This window comes from Scyliorhinus torazame, chromosome 3 (assembly GCF_047496885.1).
Source record: "Scyliorhinus torazame isolate Kashiwa2021f chromosome 3, sScyTor2.1, whole genome shotgun sequence".
Taxonomy (NCBI): domain Eukaryota; kingdom Metazoa; phylum Chordata; class Chondrichthyes; order Carcharhiniformes; family Scyliorhinidae; genus Scyliorhinus; species Scyliorhinus torazame.
Window position 1 is genome coordinate 287,720,917 of NC_092709.1, and position 18,866 is coordinate 287,739,782.

At 47.3% G+C, this 18,866-nt stretch overlaps 1 protein-coding gene across 3 annotated transcripts in view; it reads right to left on the minus strand.

Moving 5' to 3' along the window:
* wdr7 (WD repeat domain 7) overlaps window positions 1-18,866 on the minus strand; it is a 1,110,115-nt gene that overhangs the window by 977,831 nt on the left and 113,418 nt on the right. For all 3 annotated transcript variants that reach the window (XM_072497366.1, XM_072497365.1, XM_072497364.1), the window contains exons 5-9: window positions 18,595-18,769; window positions 16,152-16,228; window positions 2,723-2,842; window positions 2,437-2,582; window positions 1,233-1,335 (exon numbers count right to left, since the gene is read on the minus strand). In XM_072497366.1, the coding sequence (XP_072353467.1) occupies window positions 1,233-1,335; window positions 2,437-2,582; window positions 2,723-2,842; window positions 16,152-16,228; window positions 18,595-18,769 (621 nt within the window). The remainder of the gene's footprint in view (window positions 1-1,232; window positions 1,336-2,436; window positions 2,583-2,722; window positions 2,843-16,151; window positions 16,229-18,594; window positions 18,770-18,866) is intronic.

Sequence of the window (18,866 nt, forward strand, 5' to 3'; positions counted from 1 at the left end):
AATTTTGGAGGATGTAACTGGGAGGGCAGATAAATGGGAACCAATAGATGCAGCATGGTAGGGGCTGGTTTAAACAGCTTGTTTGTAATGCAGAACAAGGCAGCAAAGCAGGTTCAATTCCCTTACCGGCCTCCCCGAACAGATGCCGGAATGTGGAGACTAGGGGCTTTTCACAGTAACTTCATTGAAGCCTACTCGTGATAATAATCGATTATTATTATTATTATGCCTTAATGTCCAAAAGGCATTTGATAAGGTCCACCATAAATAATAGGCAAGTTAAGGGCTCAGGGAAAATGATTCTGCAATAACTTCAAAGACTTAAAATCTTTACACCGGCAAATTCTAAAACAAATGTTTTCACATTTATTCCTTTATGCGTTGTGGGCATCACTGGCTAGGCCAGCATTTATTGCCCATCCCTGAATGCTCTTGTGAAAGTGTTGGTGAGCCTCCTTCTTGAACCAGTGTAATCCACATAGTATAGGTGTTGTTGGGAAAGAAGTTGCAGATTTTGATCGATTTTGTTCCAAAGCAGCATCGTGTGTGGCTTGAGGGAAACTTGCAGGTGTTGGCATTCCCATGCAAAATTTAATTCAGTTATTGAAAGATGATAATGGTACCGGATGGTCAAGGGGTAGCATACTGAGCTTGAAACTGGAGTCAACTCTAGCCAAGGTCAAGGGGTGGCACGGTGGTACAGGGGTTAGCACAGCTGCCTCACAACTCCGAGGACCCCGGTTCGATCCCCTCCCCGGGTCACTGTCCGTGTGGAGTTTGCACATTCTCCCAGTGTCTGCATAGGTCTCACCCCCCTCAACCCAAAGATGTGCAGGGTAGGTGGATCGGCCACGCTAAGTTGCCCCTTAATTGGAAAAAATTTACAAAAACTTTCTCCAAGGCCTCATCTCTTTGTAATCTGCAAGATTCTGAATAAATTTTTAGTCACGTCTTAGGGATACAGATCCATTCCAAAGAAAATCCTTCCACAATGCAAAGGACACAAATCTCATTCTGAAAATGTTAAGCTGAGAAAATGAAGTGTGACAGCAGCGCAATAATTTAAAGTCAATGGATCCTGTCAAGAACAGAAAATGGAGAACTCAGTACTGTACCAGAAATAGATATATTCCGTTCTCTGAATAAATAACCTTAATAAATGCACCCAAAAATTAAACAAAATGTGTAAAGTTGCCGACTGAAATCAATTTGTTGAACAAAATGCTGCTTACAGATTTATCTTTCCTGTCCAACACATGATACAGTAATGGAGGAATGGAATTCTCAATGGCTTTGCCAACATTACTGCGGAATGATTCACTGGCTGGTAAACAACTGTTGGAAAAATACAAAGAAAAACGTTTTCTTAATTTTCGATACATCACCACATATTGCAACTTCTCACTGCAATAAACTTTATCACAGGGCAGCACTTAAGTTAGGTGGATTGGCCATGCAAAATTGTCCCTTCATATGCAAAACGTTAGGTATGGTTACTGGGTTATGGGCATTAGGGTAGGATTGTGGGCCTAGGTAGGATTCTCCTTCAGAGGGTCGGTGCAGACTCAATGGGCTGAATTGCCTCCTTCTGCATTGTAGGGATTTTATGAAAAACAAGTTTATGATTCAAACAATTTATTATTAAACACAATAAAACAGTTTTCCCTCTCAAATTATCCCAACTAATAGTATTGCCAAGATTCCTAATACTACCCATGCCGATTAACTCAGTTGAACTGCGGTCCAATTCTCTGGAGTCTCAGTTGTCTCATGGCCTTCATCCGCGAAGGTGTGTCTCACACGCTTCCTTCCGGCCTCTGGTCTAGTGCAAATCATCTCTGCTACCTCGGCACCGAGTCTTCGCTCGCGAGGTCCTGGGTGTTCCATCTGTATAACCTTCTTCATGCCTTTCCAGAACGTTCTCTAGCCCTCAGCCAACGAGGTCTTGGTATGGGAGTCGCAACACCCAAAGGAGTTGCCAATTACAACTCTGCAGGACACCGGGAACCCACCCCCAGGGGTCTATCTTCAGGCATATTATCCACACATAACCAAACTCCATATATGGTAATGCAAGAAAATTGGGTGCCAAAAAGTCGAGCCTTATATGGGCAATCCACAACAATCGATCCAACTGAATGGGACAGAGCATCTCCAGATGTCTTGTTGACAGGGCAGGCTAGACTTGTCCCGACAGTCTGTGGTCAGTGGATTCGAACTTGGCTGTTCAAATTCCCATCAAGCCTGTCTGGAGCGGACTGTGGTTTAATTTAAAATGTCCAATTCTTAATTTAAACTGTCCAATTTTATATCGAGCCAAAAATTGAGGCTGCTGTCCATTTTACCACAGGCAGACCTTGCCAGTGACACCCCACAGCTCATGCAAGAATAAAGGAAACAATATTCAAAAAGAATTTTCAAATTCAAGACAAGTACCTCGATGGCAGTCGGTAAGTGAAGCTACTTCCATCTTCTGTCCAAATGACAATCTTATCGGCATCTACAAATTCACCCCCAGTCCAAGACTGGTCACTCTCACTGGATACTGAGCATAACAAAGAAAAATCTCCAGCATCAAACACCTGAAAGAGATAGCAAAGAAATGTATCCTACCTACAGCATTACATCAAGTGCAAATTCCGTAGTGTCTGGATAGTTTTTTTAAAAAAAAAATTTATTTAAAATTTAATCGCAAACCTTAAATAGTTACAAAGAACCTTACCCTCCAGTATTTGGAACAAACCACCAGCAGGGATCGCTGTGTAAATGTGCAAAATGAAATGCTTTGACAGTTTAAGCAGTAAATGGGTTTGGATTCCTCTTCAAATATTGGCTCAGTATCCTATAAAGTATAAAAAGTAGATGAAGCATTTTTGTGCTTGTCACAGTTCTGATCCAGATTTAGAGGCGGCAATGCATTGCAATTAATTATAAGTGTATCAAAGAAAACGGAGGTAAAACAATCAATAATTCAAGCTAACAATTTGAAGACCAACACTCAACCACCTATTATGATCTGCACAATACTTTTCTCATTCAGTAACTGAGCTAGAAAAACGAAACATATAAAGTTAATACCACATCTTCAAATATCCTCGTCAACTTGGGCCTAGTTAGGGTGCTAAGTTGGGATGCTCTTTCGGAGAGTCGGTATAGACTTGATGGGTCAATTGGCCTCTTTCTGCACTGCAGGGATTCTATGAACTTATTCATATACATGATCAGTGCCAAATTCTGCTGTGATCTCTTAGGGTGACACCCTTCAAAGAGCAACAAAGTCAATATTCCCAAGAGGTCTGAACATTACTTCCCCAAGGAGTTTAACATAGCACCTGTGACAGGTACCTCCATTGCTGATCTTGTTTCGGCTGAAAGTATATATATCTTTTCAAGAGGAAATCCTATTAAACCAGTTACTTCTAAAACTCTGCTCAATCACCTTCCTAAAAATATTGAGAACAGGTCACCTCTGCACAATGTGATTCACCAGATCAGCTTGGTCTATGATAGTCATAAAATTTTAATTACTCTTCCAGTTATTTGACTGCTCTTTGAGAATCATGGATGCATACTGCCAATATTCTTCAGACAATCTGAATTGTTTAACTTTTAGGAAAGGCCTTTACTCGAGACTACTCTCAAAAATGTTCACACGGTTTTTGTCACCCTAGAGTTAACTTCTCCAATATCGTCTTTGCCAGGCTCCCAATATTCTACCACTGTGAACTCTACCTTGTTCAAACATCAACTACAGCATCTGTATTCTGTCAGATTTAAGTTTTTTAACCATCATTTTGCCCCCACTGATCTATAATAATGAGTGTATTGAATTTGAATCCTCATTTCAATCTTGAAGTACCTGCAACACTTGTCCCACCAATCTGTGGAATCTCCTGCTTTTTATATCCTCGCTGTAGTACTCTCGTCCAAGGCCAAAGATTATTGGTTCAAACCGTGCTCCAGGATTTCAATATATAACCTAGATTGATACTTCAGTGTAATAGTTAAGGATTACTGCATTGTCAGAAGTTTCATCTTTCAGATCTGTATTAAATGAGCCGCATCAGCTTGTTTAGATGGTGCAAGGGATCCCATGGAAGGTGCAAACAAGAGCGGACTGTTCGCTGAGAGCTCTGGACAATGTTCAAGAACACCAGAATGAGAAGCAGACCATTCAGCCCCTCAAGCCTGCTTCGCCATTCAATAAAATCATGGCTGATCTGATTATTATTGATTACGAAACAAAACTAGCAGAAAACAGAAACACTGATGCCAAAAGCTTCTGTAAGTATATAAAGAGGAAGATAAGAGCGAAAGTAAATACAGGCCCTTACTAATACTGGAGGACGATACTGTTGAGGAAATAATGGGGAACACAGAGGTGGCAGAGGCACTGACCTAATATTTTGCCTCGGATTTACGGTAGAAGATAATAAAAAATTTCCAAAAACTACAGTTAATGCAAAGGACCTTGGTGAAACAACCATTACTAGGGTGATGGTATTGAATAAACTAATGGGATTAAAGTCAGATAAACCTCCGGGAGCCGATGCCCTGCACCTTAGGGTATTAAAGGAGGTGGCAGCGGAGAAAGTGGATGCATTGGTAATGATATTTCAGAATTCCCTGGATTCTGGAAGGGTCCCGGTGGATTGGAAACACGCTAATGTGATGCCCGTATTGAAAAAGAGGGACAAAAGTTGGAATCTGTAGACCAGTTAGCTTGACCTCTGTGGTGGGAAGTTGCTGGAATCAATCATTAAGGAGGAGATGACTGAACATTTGGAAAAACAAGGCTCAATCCACCACTGTCAGCTTGGTTGTATGCAGGGTAAGTCATGCTTGACAAACTTACGTGAGTTCTATGAGAACATAACCAGGAAGGTGGATAATGTGGAATCTGTGGATGTGGCATATCTAGACTTCTAGAAGACATTAAACAAAGTGCCGCATAAAAGACGGAGCCAAAAGGTGAGATGGCATGGGATGGGGAGTCGAGTACTAGATTGGATTGACTGACAGAAAGCAGAGGGTCGGGATAAATGAGTCCTTCGATGGGTGGCGAACTGTAACTAGCGTGGTGCCTCAGGGCAGAGTGCAACTTAGCAAAATTTGTGGATGATACCAGAATAGGGTAGGTTGGAAAGCAGGTAGTGAAGAGATAAAGATTTTACAAACAGATATAGACAGGCTAGGAGATTGGGCCAAAATTTGACAGATGGGGTTTAATGTAGATAAGTGAGGTCATCCATTTTGACCGAAAAAATATAAAGGCAAATTATTAGCGAAATGGGAAACAGACTCAAGATGCGTCTGGACAGAAGGATCTGGGTAACTTTGTTCATGAATCGCAGAAAGTCAATACGCAGGTACAGCATGTAATTAAAAAGGCAAATGGAGGACTTCCGGTGGCTGCCATGGAGGAGGTCGCACATTTGATAGCTCCCGCCTGTGACGGACTTTCGGACCTTTTCCCCCGTTTTTTTCCGGATTTTATGGGATAAAATCGGTGAAGAGTGAGACAGTGAGGAGAAATCCGGTGTATGGAGAACTGGACCAGAAGTGGCCGTGTGAGAAGACAAAGTCCTATAAAGGAAGACACGAACAGAGCCGGCAACGTGGGAAAGCATGGCGGAGAGCACGGGTCACGGGGAGATGGCACAGTGGTCGACGGGGCAGCTGGTGGAGTTTTTTTGAAGATTGCTCCGCCAAGCTGAAGGACACGCCGGACCCGATTAAGGCTTCAATTGATCAAGTTGTGCAGAATCAAGAGACCCACGAGAGAGCGATCCAGGAGGTGGAGAAAAAGGTGTCCGAGCACGAGGAGTACATAACCATGCTGGAGACCAAGGTGGAGATGAATACCGACCACCAGAAAAGAATGCAGGAGAAGCTGGAGAACAGGTCCAGGAGGCAGAATCTGAGACTCGTCGGCCTCCCTGAAGGCAGTGAGGGATCGGATGCGAGGACTTATGTGACTGACATGTTGGAGAAGTTGATGGGGGCTGAGGCGTTCCCTCGGCCCCTGGAAGTGGATAGAGCACACAGAGTCCTCGCGAAGAAGCCCCAAGCGAACGAGCCGCCGAAGGTGATGGTGGTATGCTTTCACCGATTCCTGGACAAGGAACACGTACTGCGGTGGGCCAAGAAGGAACGGAGCAACAAGTGGGAGAATTGTGAGCTGCGCATTTATCAGGACCTGGGCGCGGATCTGGCCAGGAGGCGATCTGGGTTTAATTGGGCAAAAACAGCCCTCTTTAAGAAGGGGGTGAAGTTTGGGATGCTGTACCCAGCCCGTCTGTGGGTCACACTGAGGAACGGGACTTCTTCGAAACACCAGACGAAGTATGGTCTTTTATTAAAGAAAAGAGGCTGGAGGCGAATTAAAAGACACTGAAGCCTTGGAGAGTACTGTGGCGGCGATTTGTTGTGCTTGGTTGTGTAAGTAGTGCTATGTATAATAAGGGGCTGTTTGGATGGCTAAAGGTATCTTTGTCTTGCAGGAAGCAGGTCGGAGGGGGGAATGGTCTTTGGGGTTGGTTCTGTTTTTTGGATGTTTTTTTTTCTAAAGTGGCTGTTTCTTCACTGTTTCTGATGTTTGTTTACTGGGGAATGTAAAGCTTTTAATATGTTTGTCCAAGTGGGGGGAGAGGGGAGAGAACAATGGGGAGACAGACTGCTGGCGCCAGGGGCAGGCGCTATCAAGTCAGCATGGGTCAGATGACTCTCGGAAGTGCAGTGGGAGGTGAGCAGGTGTTAAGCTGGAGCTCGACTTGGCGGGGTTGGGTTTCTAGTGTTGTTGTTGGGGGAGGGGGAGCTGCTTTGCTGACAGGGGAGGAACTGTTATTAGGGGACAAATGGGAGGTCGGGAACGGCGAATGCCCGAGGGGGGGTTCGAGGAGACGGAGGGTGTGAGCTAGAGGCGGGCCTAAAAAGTGTGATGGCTAGTCGGCGGGGGGGGGGGGGGGGGGAGACCAGGCTGATTAAATGGAATGTCAGAGGTCTGAATGGGCCGGTCAAGAGGGCTCGCATGTTCGTGCATTTGAGGGGGCTGAAGGCGGACGGGGCAATGCTACAAGAGACACACCTAAAGGTTACAGACCAGACGAGATTGAGAAAGGGGTGGGTTAGCCAAGTATTCCACTCAGGGCTGGACTCAAAGACCAGGGGGGTAGCGATCTTGATCAACAAACAAGTGGCATTCGAGGCAGGGAAAATCGTGTCAGACAAATATATGCTCAGAATTGGGACGATGTAGAATTTATTAGGCGGGTGTTAGGTAAGATCCCAGACTTAGAGTCACATAACCTGATCATGGGAGGAAACTTTAACAGTCATTGATCCGGAATTGGACCAGTCAAAATCTAGGACAGGTAGGAGGCCGGCTGCGGCAGAGGAATTAAAGGGGTTTATGGAACAGATGGGGGGAATAGACCCATGGAGGTTTGCACGGCCAAGTGCGAAGGAGTTTTCCTTTTTCTCACATGCCCACAAGGTTTACTCTCGCCTCAACCTTTTTGTTCTGAGCAGGGCGCTAATACCAGAGGTAGTGGATACGGAGTACTCGGCAATCACAGTGTCGGATTATACCCCGCATTGGGTGGATCGACGGGTTAGTGTGGAGAGAGGGCAACGCCCGCTGTGGAGACTGGATGTGGGGTTGCTGGAGGACGAAGCGATCTGTGGGTGGGTTAATAAGTCCATCCAGAACTACCTGGAAACAAATTATACGGGGGAGGTCGCCCCAACGACGGTTTGGGAAGTGATGAAGGCAGTGGTCAGAGGGGAATTAATCTCGTTATGGGCCCACAGTGAAAAGGCGGAACGGGCTAAGAGGGATAGGTTGGTGGAGGAGATACTCCAGATGGCCCCGGACGCGGGGCTGCTGAGGGAGCAGCGGAGGTTACAGGCGGAGTTTAGGCAGTTGACCACAGGGTAAGTGGTGAAACAGTTGAGGAAGGCAAGGGGGGCGATTTAGGAGTACGGGGAAAAGGCAAGCAGAATGGTGGCGCACCAGCTCAGGAAAAGGGAGGCGGCCAGGGAGATAGGAAAAGTAAAGAGTAGAGGTGGGAATACTGTCCTAGACCCAGCGGGGGTGAACGAGGTGTTTAAGGTCTTCTACAGTAAATTATATGAGTCGGTACCCCCGGCTGGGGTGAGGGGGATGAGGCAGTTTTTGGATCAGTTGAGGTTTCAGAGGGTAGATGAGGATCTGGTGGAAGGGCTGGGAGCTCTAATTGAGATTGAGGAAATAATCAAGGGGCTGGAAGGCATGCAGTCGGGCAAGGCCCCAGGGCCTGACAGCAACCCGGTGGAATTCTACAAGACATTTTCGGAGATATTGAGCCCACTGCTGGTGAGGACATTTAATGAAGCAAGAGAGAAGGGAGTCCTCCCCCCAACAATGTTGCAGGCCTCGATTTCATTGATCCTGGAACGGGATTAAGATCCGGAGCAATGCGGGTCATACAGGCCAATTTCTCTACTCAATGTGAACGCCAAACTGCTGGCTAAGATACTGGCCACAAGGATAGAGGACTGTGTCCCGGGGGTGATAGGGGAAGACCAGACGGGATTTGTAAAGGGCAGGCCACTCAAAGCCAATGTTCGAAACTTGTGAATGGTATTATGATGCCCTCAGAAGGAGAGGAGGTGGAGGTAGCGATGGATGCGGAGAAGGCTTTTGATCGGGTGGAGTGGAATTACTTGTGGGAGGCGCTGGGAAGGTTTGGGTTTGGTGAGAGCTTTATTGACTGGGTGCGGTTGCTCTATCAAGCACCAGTAGCGAGTGTGCGTACAAACCGGCTGAGGTCAGGGTCTTTTAAACTGCACCGAGGGACGAGGCAAGGGTGCCCCCTCTCCGTTACGGTTTGCTCTGCCAATAGAGGCACTGGCCATGGTGTTAAGAGCCTCGAGGAACTGGAAAGGGCTGGTGCCTTTATGCAGACGACCTGCTCTTGTATATTTCACACCTGCTGGAGGGGATGCGGGAAGTAACGCGAATCCTGGGGGAATTTGGCAATTTGTCGGGGTATAAATTGAACATGGGGAAAAGCGAGATGTTCGCGATCCAGGCAAGAGGACAAGAGAAGAGACTGAGAGAGCTGCGCTTAGAATGGTAGGGAAGAGCTTTCGGTATCTGGGAATCCAGGTGGCCCGGGAATGGGAGGCACTGCACAAGTTAAACCTATCCCGGCTCGTAGAACAAATGGAAGGGGACTTGAAGGGATGAGACATGCGGACTTCCGGTTGCGGCTATGCCTTGGTAGATCGCACGATCGGCAGCTCCCGTCGATAACGGACTTTTGGGCCTTTTTAAGGAGCTCCAGCGGCATTTGGATGACGATTCCCGGTGTGGGAAGGAAACAGTGAGGGTCCCCCAGCACTGTATGGAGTGGACCAGGAGCGGAGCGGTCAAAAAAGTGGCTTTAGAGAAGAGAGGAGAACGGGCGTGAAAAAACAAGATGGCGGCAGGCGGTGATCAGGCAGCATGGGCCCAGTGGTCTCGGGAGCAGCAGGAGTTTTTGAGAAGCTGCTTTGCGGACTTGAAGGCGGAGATGTTGGCCCCTATGAAGGCGTCGATCGAAAGGTTGGTGGAGACCCAGAAGATGCAGGGGACGGCGATTAAGGAGGTGCAGCAGGTGGCCTCTGAGAATGAAGACGAGATTCTGGGCCTGGCGGTCAGAGTGGAAGCGCACGAGGCGCTGCAAAAAAATGGGAGGAGAAGCTGGAGGACCTGGAGAATAGGTCGAGGGGGCAGAACCTGCGGATTCTGGGTCTCCCTGAAGGTCTGGAGGGGTCGGATGCTGGGGTGTATGTGGCCACAATGCGGAGTACGCTGATGGGTGCTGGGGTCTTCCCGAGGCCCCTGGAGCTGGATGGGGCGCACAGAGTCCTGGCCAGGAGGCCAAGGGTGAACGAGCCGCCGAGGGCTATGGTGGTAAGGTTCCACCGCTTCACGGACAGGGAGAGTGTCCTGCGATGGGCGAATAAGGAGCGGAGCAGCAGGTGGGAGATCACCGAGATCTGGATTTACCAGGAATGGAGTGCAGAGCTAGCCAGGAAGCGGGCAGGATTCAATCCAAGGCGGTCCTCCATGGGAAGGGGGTGAAGTTTGGGCTGTTACAGCCGGCGAGGCTGTGGGTCACATACCAGGACCGACACCACTATTTTGATACGCCGGATGAGGCGTGGACTTTCCTCAAAAATGAGAAGTTGGACTCGAATTAATGGTTTGCAGTTAGGAGGGTTGTGGGTGAGGGAGATGGGGCGATGTTTGGGTGGGGTTTTTCCCCGCGTTTTCTTGGGTCTGGGTGGCCCCATGGCCTGGGGCCCTCGGGGATTGGGGCGAGGTCGCAGTTGGGAGGAGCTGTGTCATAGGGGGTGGGGTCGTCCCAGGCAGGGAGCACAGCCTTTGTCCCGTGAAATGGGGGGGGGCGGCGGTACACAAAGCGGGGGACGGTACTGTGTTCGATGTCCGCATTCGTTTATATGGGGTGTAGGCGGGGGGGGGTGCTGGAGATTTGGATGGGGAATCCAAAGGGGGACTGGAGGCAGAAGCGGGAGCAGCCAGGTTCAGCAAGAGTCAGCTGGCTTACGGGAGTGCAATTTGGGGGGGGGTTAAGCAGTTGCTTGGTCGGGGAGAGGCGGGTTTGGGGGGGGGGGGGGGGGGGAAGAGAACTGGGTTGCTGCTGTGCTGATTGTGGGGGAATCGATGGTAAGAGGGAGAGTCGGTGCGGGGAGCCTCCGCCTGGGGGACTGGAGGGTGCGGGTGGCACAGGCACTTGGTTGGCCTAAAAAAAGAGATGGCTAGTTGGCAGGGTGGTGGGGGGATCCCCCCGATCCGGCTGATCACGTGGAACGTGAGGGGCCTGAATGGGCCGGTCAAGAGGGCCCAGGTGTTCTCGCACTTAAAGGGGCTGAAGGCAGACGTAGCTATGTTACAGGAAACACACCTGAAGATTGCAGATCAAACCAGGCTGAGGAAGGGATGGGTGGGGCAGGTTTTTCACTCAGGGCTGGATGCGAAGAACAGGGGGGTTGCAATCTTGGTGAATAAGAAGGTGGCATTTGAGGCGGTGGGTATTGTGGCGGATAAGGGGGGTCGTTATGTTATGGTGAGTAGCAGACTGCAGTGGGCCCGGGTGCTAATGAATGTGTATGCTCCGAACCGGGACGATGCGGGGTTCGTGAAGCGGATGCTGAGTAGGATTCCGGATCTGGAGTCATGTAGTTTGGTAATGGGGGGGGGGGATATCTCAGACCATGCCCTTCATTGGGTGGAGCTGGGGGTGGGGGAGGAGAGAGGCCAACGCCCGCTGTGGCGAATGGACGTGGGACTACTGGGGGACGAGGAGGTCTGTGGGCGGGTCCGGAGGTGCATCCAAAGATATGTAGAGGCCAATGATAATGGGGAGGTGTCGGTGAGTGTGGTCTGGGAGGCGCTGAAGGCAGTGGTCGGGGGGTTAATCTCAATCAGGGCCCACAGGGAAAAGAGGGAGGGGATGGAGAGGGACAGTTTGGTGGGGGAAGATACTTAGGGTAGACAGGAGGTATGCGGAATCTCCCGAGGGGCTGCTGAAGGAGCGCCGGAGCCTCCAAAAGAGTTTGGCTTGCTGACCAATGGAAGGCTGAGGCCCAGTTGAGGAAGGTACAGGGAGGAGTGTATGAGTATGGGGAGAAGGCAAGTCGGATGCTGGCGCATCAGCTGCGGAAGAGGGAGGCGGCTAGGGAGATTGGGGGAATTAGAGATAGGGGGGAAAACACGGTGTGGAGTCCAGCTAAAATAAAGGAGATCTTTCAGGGCTTCTATGGTAAAATTTATGATTCAGAACGCCTGGAGGGTGGGGAGGGGATGAGGCAGTTCCTGGACCAACTGAGCTTCCCAAAGGTGGAGGAAGGGCTGATGGAGGCACTGGGGGTCCCGATTGAGATGGAGGAGCTAGTTAAGGGGTTGGGGAGTATGCAGGCGGGCAAGGCCCCGGGGCCGGATGGGTTCCCCGTAGAGTTCTATAGGAAATTCTCGGAGGTGTTGGGCCCGCTGTTGTTGAGAAATTTTAACGAGGCTAAGGAAAAGGGTATCCTTCCCCCGACGATGTCGCAGGCTCTGATCTCGCTTATCCTCAAGCGTGAAAAGGACCCTTTACAATGCGGCTCCTATAGGCCGATTTCACTCCTTAATATGGATGCTAAGCTGTTGGCCTTGGCCACTACGATTGAGGAGCGTGTCCCGGGAGTGATTCATGAGGATCAGATGGGGTTTGTGAAGGGCAGGCAGCTGAATACGAATGTGCGGAGGCTCCTGAATAAGATCATGATGCCCTCAGAGGGGGGCAGGCAGAAGTGGTAGTAGCAATGGACGCGGAGAAGGCCTTCAATCGGGTGGAATGGGAGTACCACTGGGAGGTGTTCGGCAGACTTGGATTTGGGGAGGAATTCATAGGGTGGGTCAAATTGTTGTACCAGGCCCCGGTAGCGAGTGTGTCGACGAACCGGCTGCGGTCAGGGTACTTTAGATTATATCGTGGAACGAGGCAGGGGGCCCTTTGTCCCCCCTGCTGTTTGCCTTGGCGATTGAGCCACTAGCCATGGCGTTGAGGGAGTCCAGAAAATGGAGGGGGTTGGTTCGGGGGGCCGGGGGGGAGGAGAGGAGTGGAGCACCGTGTTTCGCTGTATGCGGATGACCTGCTTCTGCATATTGCGGGTCCGGTGGAGGGGATGGGGGAGGTCATGCAGGTTCTTCGGGATTTTGGAGACATTTCGGGGTACAAGCTAAACGTGGGAAAAAGCGAGCTTTTTGTGGTGCATGCGAGGGGCCAGGAAGAGAGGTTGGGGGAGTTACCACTCAAGATGGTCAAGAGGAGCTTTCGGTACTTGGGCATCCGAGAGCTGGGGGGTCTTGCACAAGCTCAACTTAGCGCGGCTGGTGGGTCAGATGGAGGAGGACTTTACGAGGTGGGACATGTTGCCACTCTCCCTGGAGGGCAGGGTGCAGTCCATAAAGATGACGGTCCTCCCTCGATTCTTATTCGTGTTCCAGTGCCTGCCCATTCTCATCCCCAAGTCCTTTTTCAAGCGAGTAAATAGGAGTATCACGGGATTTGTGTGGGCAAATAAGACCCCGCAGGTTAAGAGACTGTTTTTGGAGTGCAGTCGGGGGAGGTTGGCGCTGCTGAACCTGTGCAGCTATTACTGGGCAGAGAACGTGTCTGTGTCGATGATTCGTAAATGGGGAATGGAGGGCGAGGGGGCGGCATTGGAAACAGTTGGCGGCGGCGCCCTGTATAGATACTAGTTGGGGGGCACTGGTGACGGCACCGCTGCCGCTTCCGCCGACGCGGTATACCACGAGCCCGGTGGTGGCAGCGACACTGAGGATTTGGGGGCAGTGGAGACAGCATGGGGGAGGTAGGGGCCTCAGTTTGGACCCCGATACGGAACAACCACAGGTTTGTTCCAGGTAGGATAGACGGTGGGTTCCAAGGCTGGCACAGGGCGGGAATCAGAAGGATGGGGGATTTGTTTATCGATGGGACGTTTGCCAGTCTGAGGGCACGGGAGGAGAAATTTGGCGCTGCAATGTGGGGGGCGATGGAGGAGATATGAGAGTGGAGGGAGCATCGGTTTGGACCCCGATTTATAATAATCATCGGTTTGTACCGGGTAGACTAGATGTGGGTTCCAGAAATGGCAGGAATAAGAAGGATGGGGGAGTTGAAGGGCAAGTGAGAGGACGAGCTAGGGGGAGAGATAGGATGCCCTAAGCAGGGTTAATACCTCCTCATCATGTGCCAGGCTTAGCCTGATAGGTCCATCGGGCACATATGACAGCAGCTAGGATGAGTAAGTTTTTAAGGGTAGAGGGTAGGTGTGCGAGAAGCCCAGCAAATCATGTCCACATGCTTTGGGCATGCCCGAAGTTTAGAGGGTTTTGCTTGGACAATGCCCACCGTGCTAAAAACACAGGTGGTGCCAAGTCAGGAGGTAGCGATCTTTGAAGTGTTGTAAGAGCCGGGAGTTCAGGGGGCAAAAGAGGCTGACGTCTTGGCCTTTGCCTCCCTGGTAGCCCGGAGACGGATCTTGTTAATTTGGAGGGACTCGAAGCCCCCGAGTGTAGAGAGACCTGGGTTAGTGACATGGCTGGATTTCTCAGTCTTGAGAAGAGAAAGTTCACTGTAAGAGGATCAGTGGTCGGGTTCCACCCAGAGGTGGCAGCCGTTCGTCGACTTTCGCGGGGAAAATGAAAATGTCAGCAGATGCAGTATTCCTGGGGGCGGGGGGGAGGAGAGAAGAGAGGGCCGGATTGTCGTTTTATGGTTGGGTGTGTGAAGATTGGGATTGGGGGGGGGGGGGTTTATTACACCATGTTGAGGTCATTGTTAATGTTATTATTCTGAAATTTTCAAAAACCTCAATAAAAATATTGTTTTTAAAAAGGCACATGGAATGTTGAGGCTTATTGCAAAAGCACTGTATAAAAGTAGAGAAGTGTTGTCGCAATTGTATCGGGTGTTGATGAGACCACATTTGGAGTAGTGTGCCCATTGTTGGTCTCCTTATTTGAGGAAGGATGTGGTGGCATTGGAGGCATTTCAGAGGAGGTTCACCAGATTGATTCCGCCGATGAAAGGGTTGACTTATGAGGAGAGATTAAACAATTTGGGCTGGAGTTTAGAAGGATGAGAGCAGACGTGAGTGAGGCGTATAAAATACTAAAAGGGATGGATGAAGTAAATGTAGATCAAATGTTCCCCCTTGTGGAGCACTCTAGAACGAGGGGCCACAGATATAGGTTGAGAGGGGGTAGATTTAGAACTGAGATGAGGAAGAACTATTTCTCGCAGAAGATGGTATATTTGTATAACTATAATAAAAATAATCTTTAGTAGTGTCACAAGTAGGCTTACAATAACACTGCAATGAAATTGCTGTGAAAAGCCCCTAGTCGCCACACCTCGGCGCCTGTTCGGGTACACCGAGAGAGAATTCAGAATATCGAATTCACCTAACAAGCACGTCTTTTGGGACTTGTGGGACGAAACCGAAGCAGTCACAGGTAGAACATGCAGACTCCGCACAAACAGTGACCCAAGCCGAGATCGAACCCGACCCGGCGCTGTGAAGCAACTGTGCCGCCAAAATAGTTTCAAGAAGACGACTGATATATTTCTGATTAAAAAACGGGTTAAAATGATATGGGCAACAGGTCGGGAGGTGGTTTTGAGACCAGGAAGAGATCAGCCATTATCTGATTGAATGGCAGAGCAGGCTTGATGGGCTATTGCCTACATCTGCTCCAAATTCCTATGCTCCTTCCCTACATGTTCCTGCCCCTACCCATCAGTGAAAAAAGTTTCTCCTTATCCATTCTCTCAAAACCCCTCGTATTTTGAGGGTCTCTAGGAGATCTCCCCTCAACCTTCTCCACTCGAAGGAGAAACAGCTGAGCTTCTCTAGTCACTCCACATAAATAAAGCCCCTCATTCCTGGTATAACTCTGATTCTTGAAGAAGTGTATTAAGATCAGATCACAATACAAGGTCTTACCTCAAAGCATTCATGTAAATGACAAGACTGAAGACTAGAAATCACTAAAAATAAGTTTTATTTTTACATGTTTGCAAACAACAAAGCACATAACATATTGGTAATTAGTACTAGTCCATGAAGGATCATAGGCATCTCTCTCCATTATTGAGATACAACTGGTTATATAACATGAGGGACACCAACCCACATTAAGCGTGGGACAGGCAAAGGAGTCAAGTCTCCATGAGCTACCAAAACTTTCATAATGCTCAACATACTATGAAATACCCACTGTCAGGTTATACCACAAGGAATCTTGAAGGTAAACCAGATGATAGAAAGTACAATAAATGCATTGAATAAAAGCAAACAATTAAAGTATGCACACTCTTAAAAATGCATAACTTAATTATAAATAAGGATAGGGTTAGGATCCAGAAATTTCCCAGCCCCGTCTATTTGGTATTCAGAAACCAGTTATAATCTCAAGGCTAGATCTGCATTAATATTAGTTATTCATGGTGTGCAAAGTCTGTATTCGTGTAGAGCAGACGTGTAAAAAATTTTCAGAAGAGAATTTGCTGAGTTACAAAAATACACTATCCAAACACGTAAAATCCTACCTGCATTCGACTGATTTCAGCAGTAATAATCCACACCTTCAAAATTCCAGTTACTGAAACAGCAACCACTGTATCCTCTGAGAATAGAAAAGGTGCAAATTGATGATCATTTAATGGGATTAGTTCAGCAATAGGTCATGCATGTTGGTATGATTTGCATGGCACCTTATTTCTACTGCAGAGCTGCCTCTGAACAAACCCTGTAACAAAATACAAATGAGAGCTCACGCTTCTACATATCATGTCACTTCCCGGAGCAAACTGTCACCAGCATAGCCAAACCATGTTGTTCTGGTTGCAAGCGGATTAGTTTGTAGCTGAAGAGAGGTCACATTTTATCACTGTTGATCTGCGGGATCATGACAATGGAACAAAGTTCTTATTTAGAAAAATTCAATCTCAAAAGCACGATCTGATGAGTTTTATACAGGCACAATTCTTCCATTGCTATTGCAAGTACTCAAATTCCACTGCACAGTATTAACAGAGAATGTCACCGAAACTGGTTCCACAAAAAAAACAGTGCATTTATGGCCAACACTGGAAGATAATTATCTTTGAACTTGATAGGTCAACCCACCTAATAATGAAAACGCAAAGCATTACACTATGTGACAATCCTTGTATCAGCAACAGCGTCGTCCTGAACACGTATGGCAATTAAGTGAATAGGAGCGTTGCAGCTGTGTAACTAGTTGAGTAATCCAGGTGCCTAGATTAGCAATGTGGAGATGCAAGTTCAAATCCCATCAAGGGAGCTGAGAAATGTAATTTCAGTTGCTAAATAAAATTTGGAATAAAAATCTAATCTTAATAAAGTTGACCATTCAGCTACCATTTTGTCATTAAAAAAATCTGCTGTTCTCACTGTGCTGGCTGATGTGACTTCAGACATACAGTGAGGTGGTTGAGTTCTGGCTGCCCTTGTCAATGACCTAGCAAGTCACTCCATTTATAGGGATGAGCAATAAATGCTGGCTTTGACAGCAGTGCCCATATCTCAGCAATGAACTCAGAATTACTACAAATATTTATAGCAATTTTTATAAATTATTTTTTCAGGACAAAAAAAGCAACAAAATTAGTTCATCGAAATTCTAACTGTATCTATAAGGATCACCATTTAAACAGTTGCCATGAGCACTGTGATTTCGCAATTCTCAATAATTAATTCCCAATTGCAGACTTTGTGCCGCTTAGAAACCAGGGAATCATAACCTAGAATCTTTACGACATACGCAAACTACTATAATCTCACCCGGGCCATCAGGTCTACTTACCCACTTGAAAGAAAGTGACTGGAAACTAATTTAGTGAGACAAGGCATGACGTCAAACCAGTAAACTGGTTTATTTGACATAATACACAGGAATGAATAGAACAAAGTTTTCACTGTGTCTGTATCACTTCTTAGCGTGCCTCCTTCCCTACAAGTATTTTAAAAAATCTAACTGTCATGATTCTAAGTGAAAGTTTATTTTCAAGTCATCAAAATCTAAGTTAATTGACCACGTCTTTCGTTTTTGCAAGTAACGTGGTCATATAGCCTTCTCTGATATCTCCCTGGAAGGATGCCCTGTGTTCTGTCTTACATCTGTTTATGCTCAAATTATTTTCTTTGAATTTATTTGGCCAATAATGATAATTCCATCAACTGTGAAGACCCACCTTGGGTTACTGTCTGTGCGGAGTCTGCACGTTCTACACGTGTCTGCGTGGGTTTCCTCCGGGTGCTCCGCTTTCCTCCCACAGTCCAAAGACGTGCAGGTTAGGTCTATTGGCCAGGCCAAATTGCCCATAGTGTCCAAAAAAAAAGAAGTTAGGTGGGGTTATGGGGATAGGGTGGAGGTGTGGGCATAGGTAGGGTGCTCTTTCTAAGGGCCGGTGCAGATTCGATGGGCCAAATGGCCTTCTTCTGCACTGTAAATTCATCTATGACATATGACACCATATTAATGGTGGTCCCCGCCTCAATTTTAAAGTTACAGAAACTTGTGCAAATAAATATCTTTGGAACTAGCCCTTCTCTCTTTGGTCATGAATTAGGATTTAAAATTGCTTTTGTTCTTTAACTGATGGTTCAGTCAAAAATGCAGCGTTTACTATGTAAGAAATATTGTAACTTGAGTCATGCTCAGGGAATATCAGTAAAATTCAATGTTACACGTTATATTATTTTAAGTTTTATTTCTGCAATCTCTATAATAATTTTGGAACTAAAGCAGCTTAAATGGCCAATGTTTCTTTCTGGGTTGAGTGAGGTACCGTTGCCAAGAAGTAGTCTGATAAATTTGACACGTAGAATTTAAATAATGAATGACTATTACTGATTAAAATCATCTCTATAACAAATTTACAAAAGTTCTAATTACAGCTTTGTTATAACTTGTAATAATCATACAAAAAAAAATGTCAATGCAGGTTCACAAAATTAAATCCTCACCTTGTGTTCTGAGTGAACGTATAATGCTCACTGAACTAATCCAATCAGGAGAAATCTTGGACACCAAAGAATAAAGGACCTCCAGGCTAATGGCATCAACTACAAGGATTTCTGGGTAATGTCCATAGCACAGTAGTCTTCCTTCACGTTGTGTTCCAATGCTGAACTGATAAAACTATTTTTGATACAATAATAGAATTAAAAAATTAAAAACTACAATTCTATCCCTTTTTAAACCGTTCCAATGTTTTCACCTCACAAATCAGTGCCCA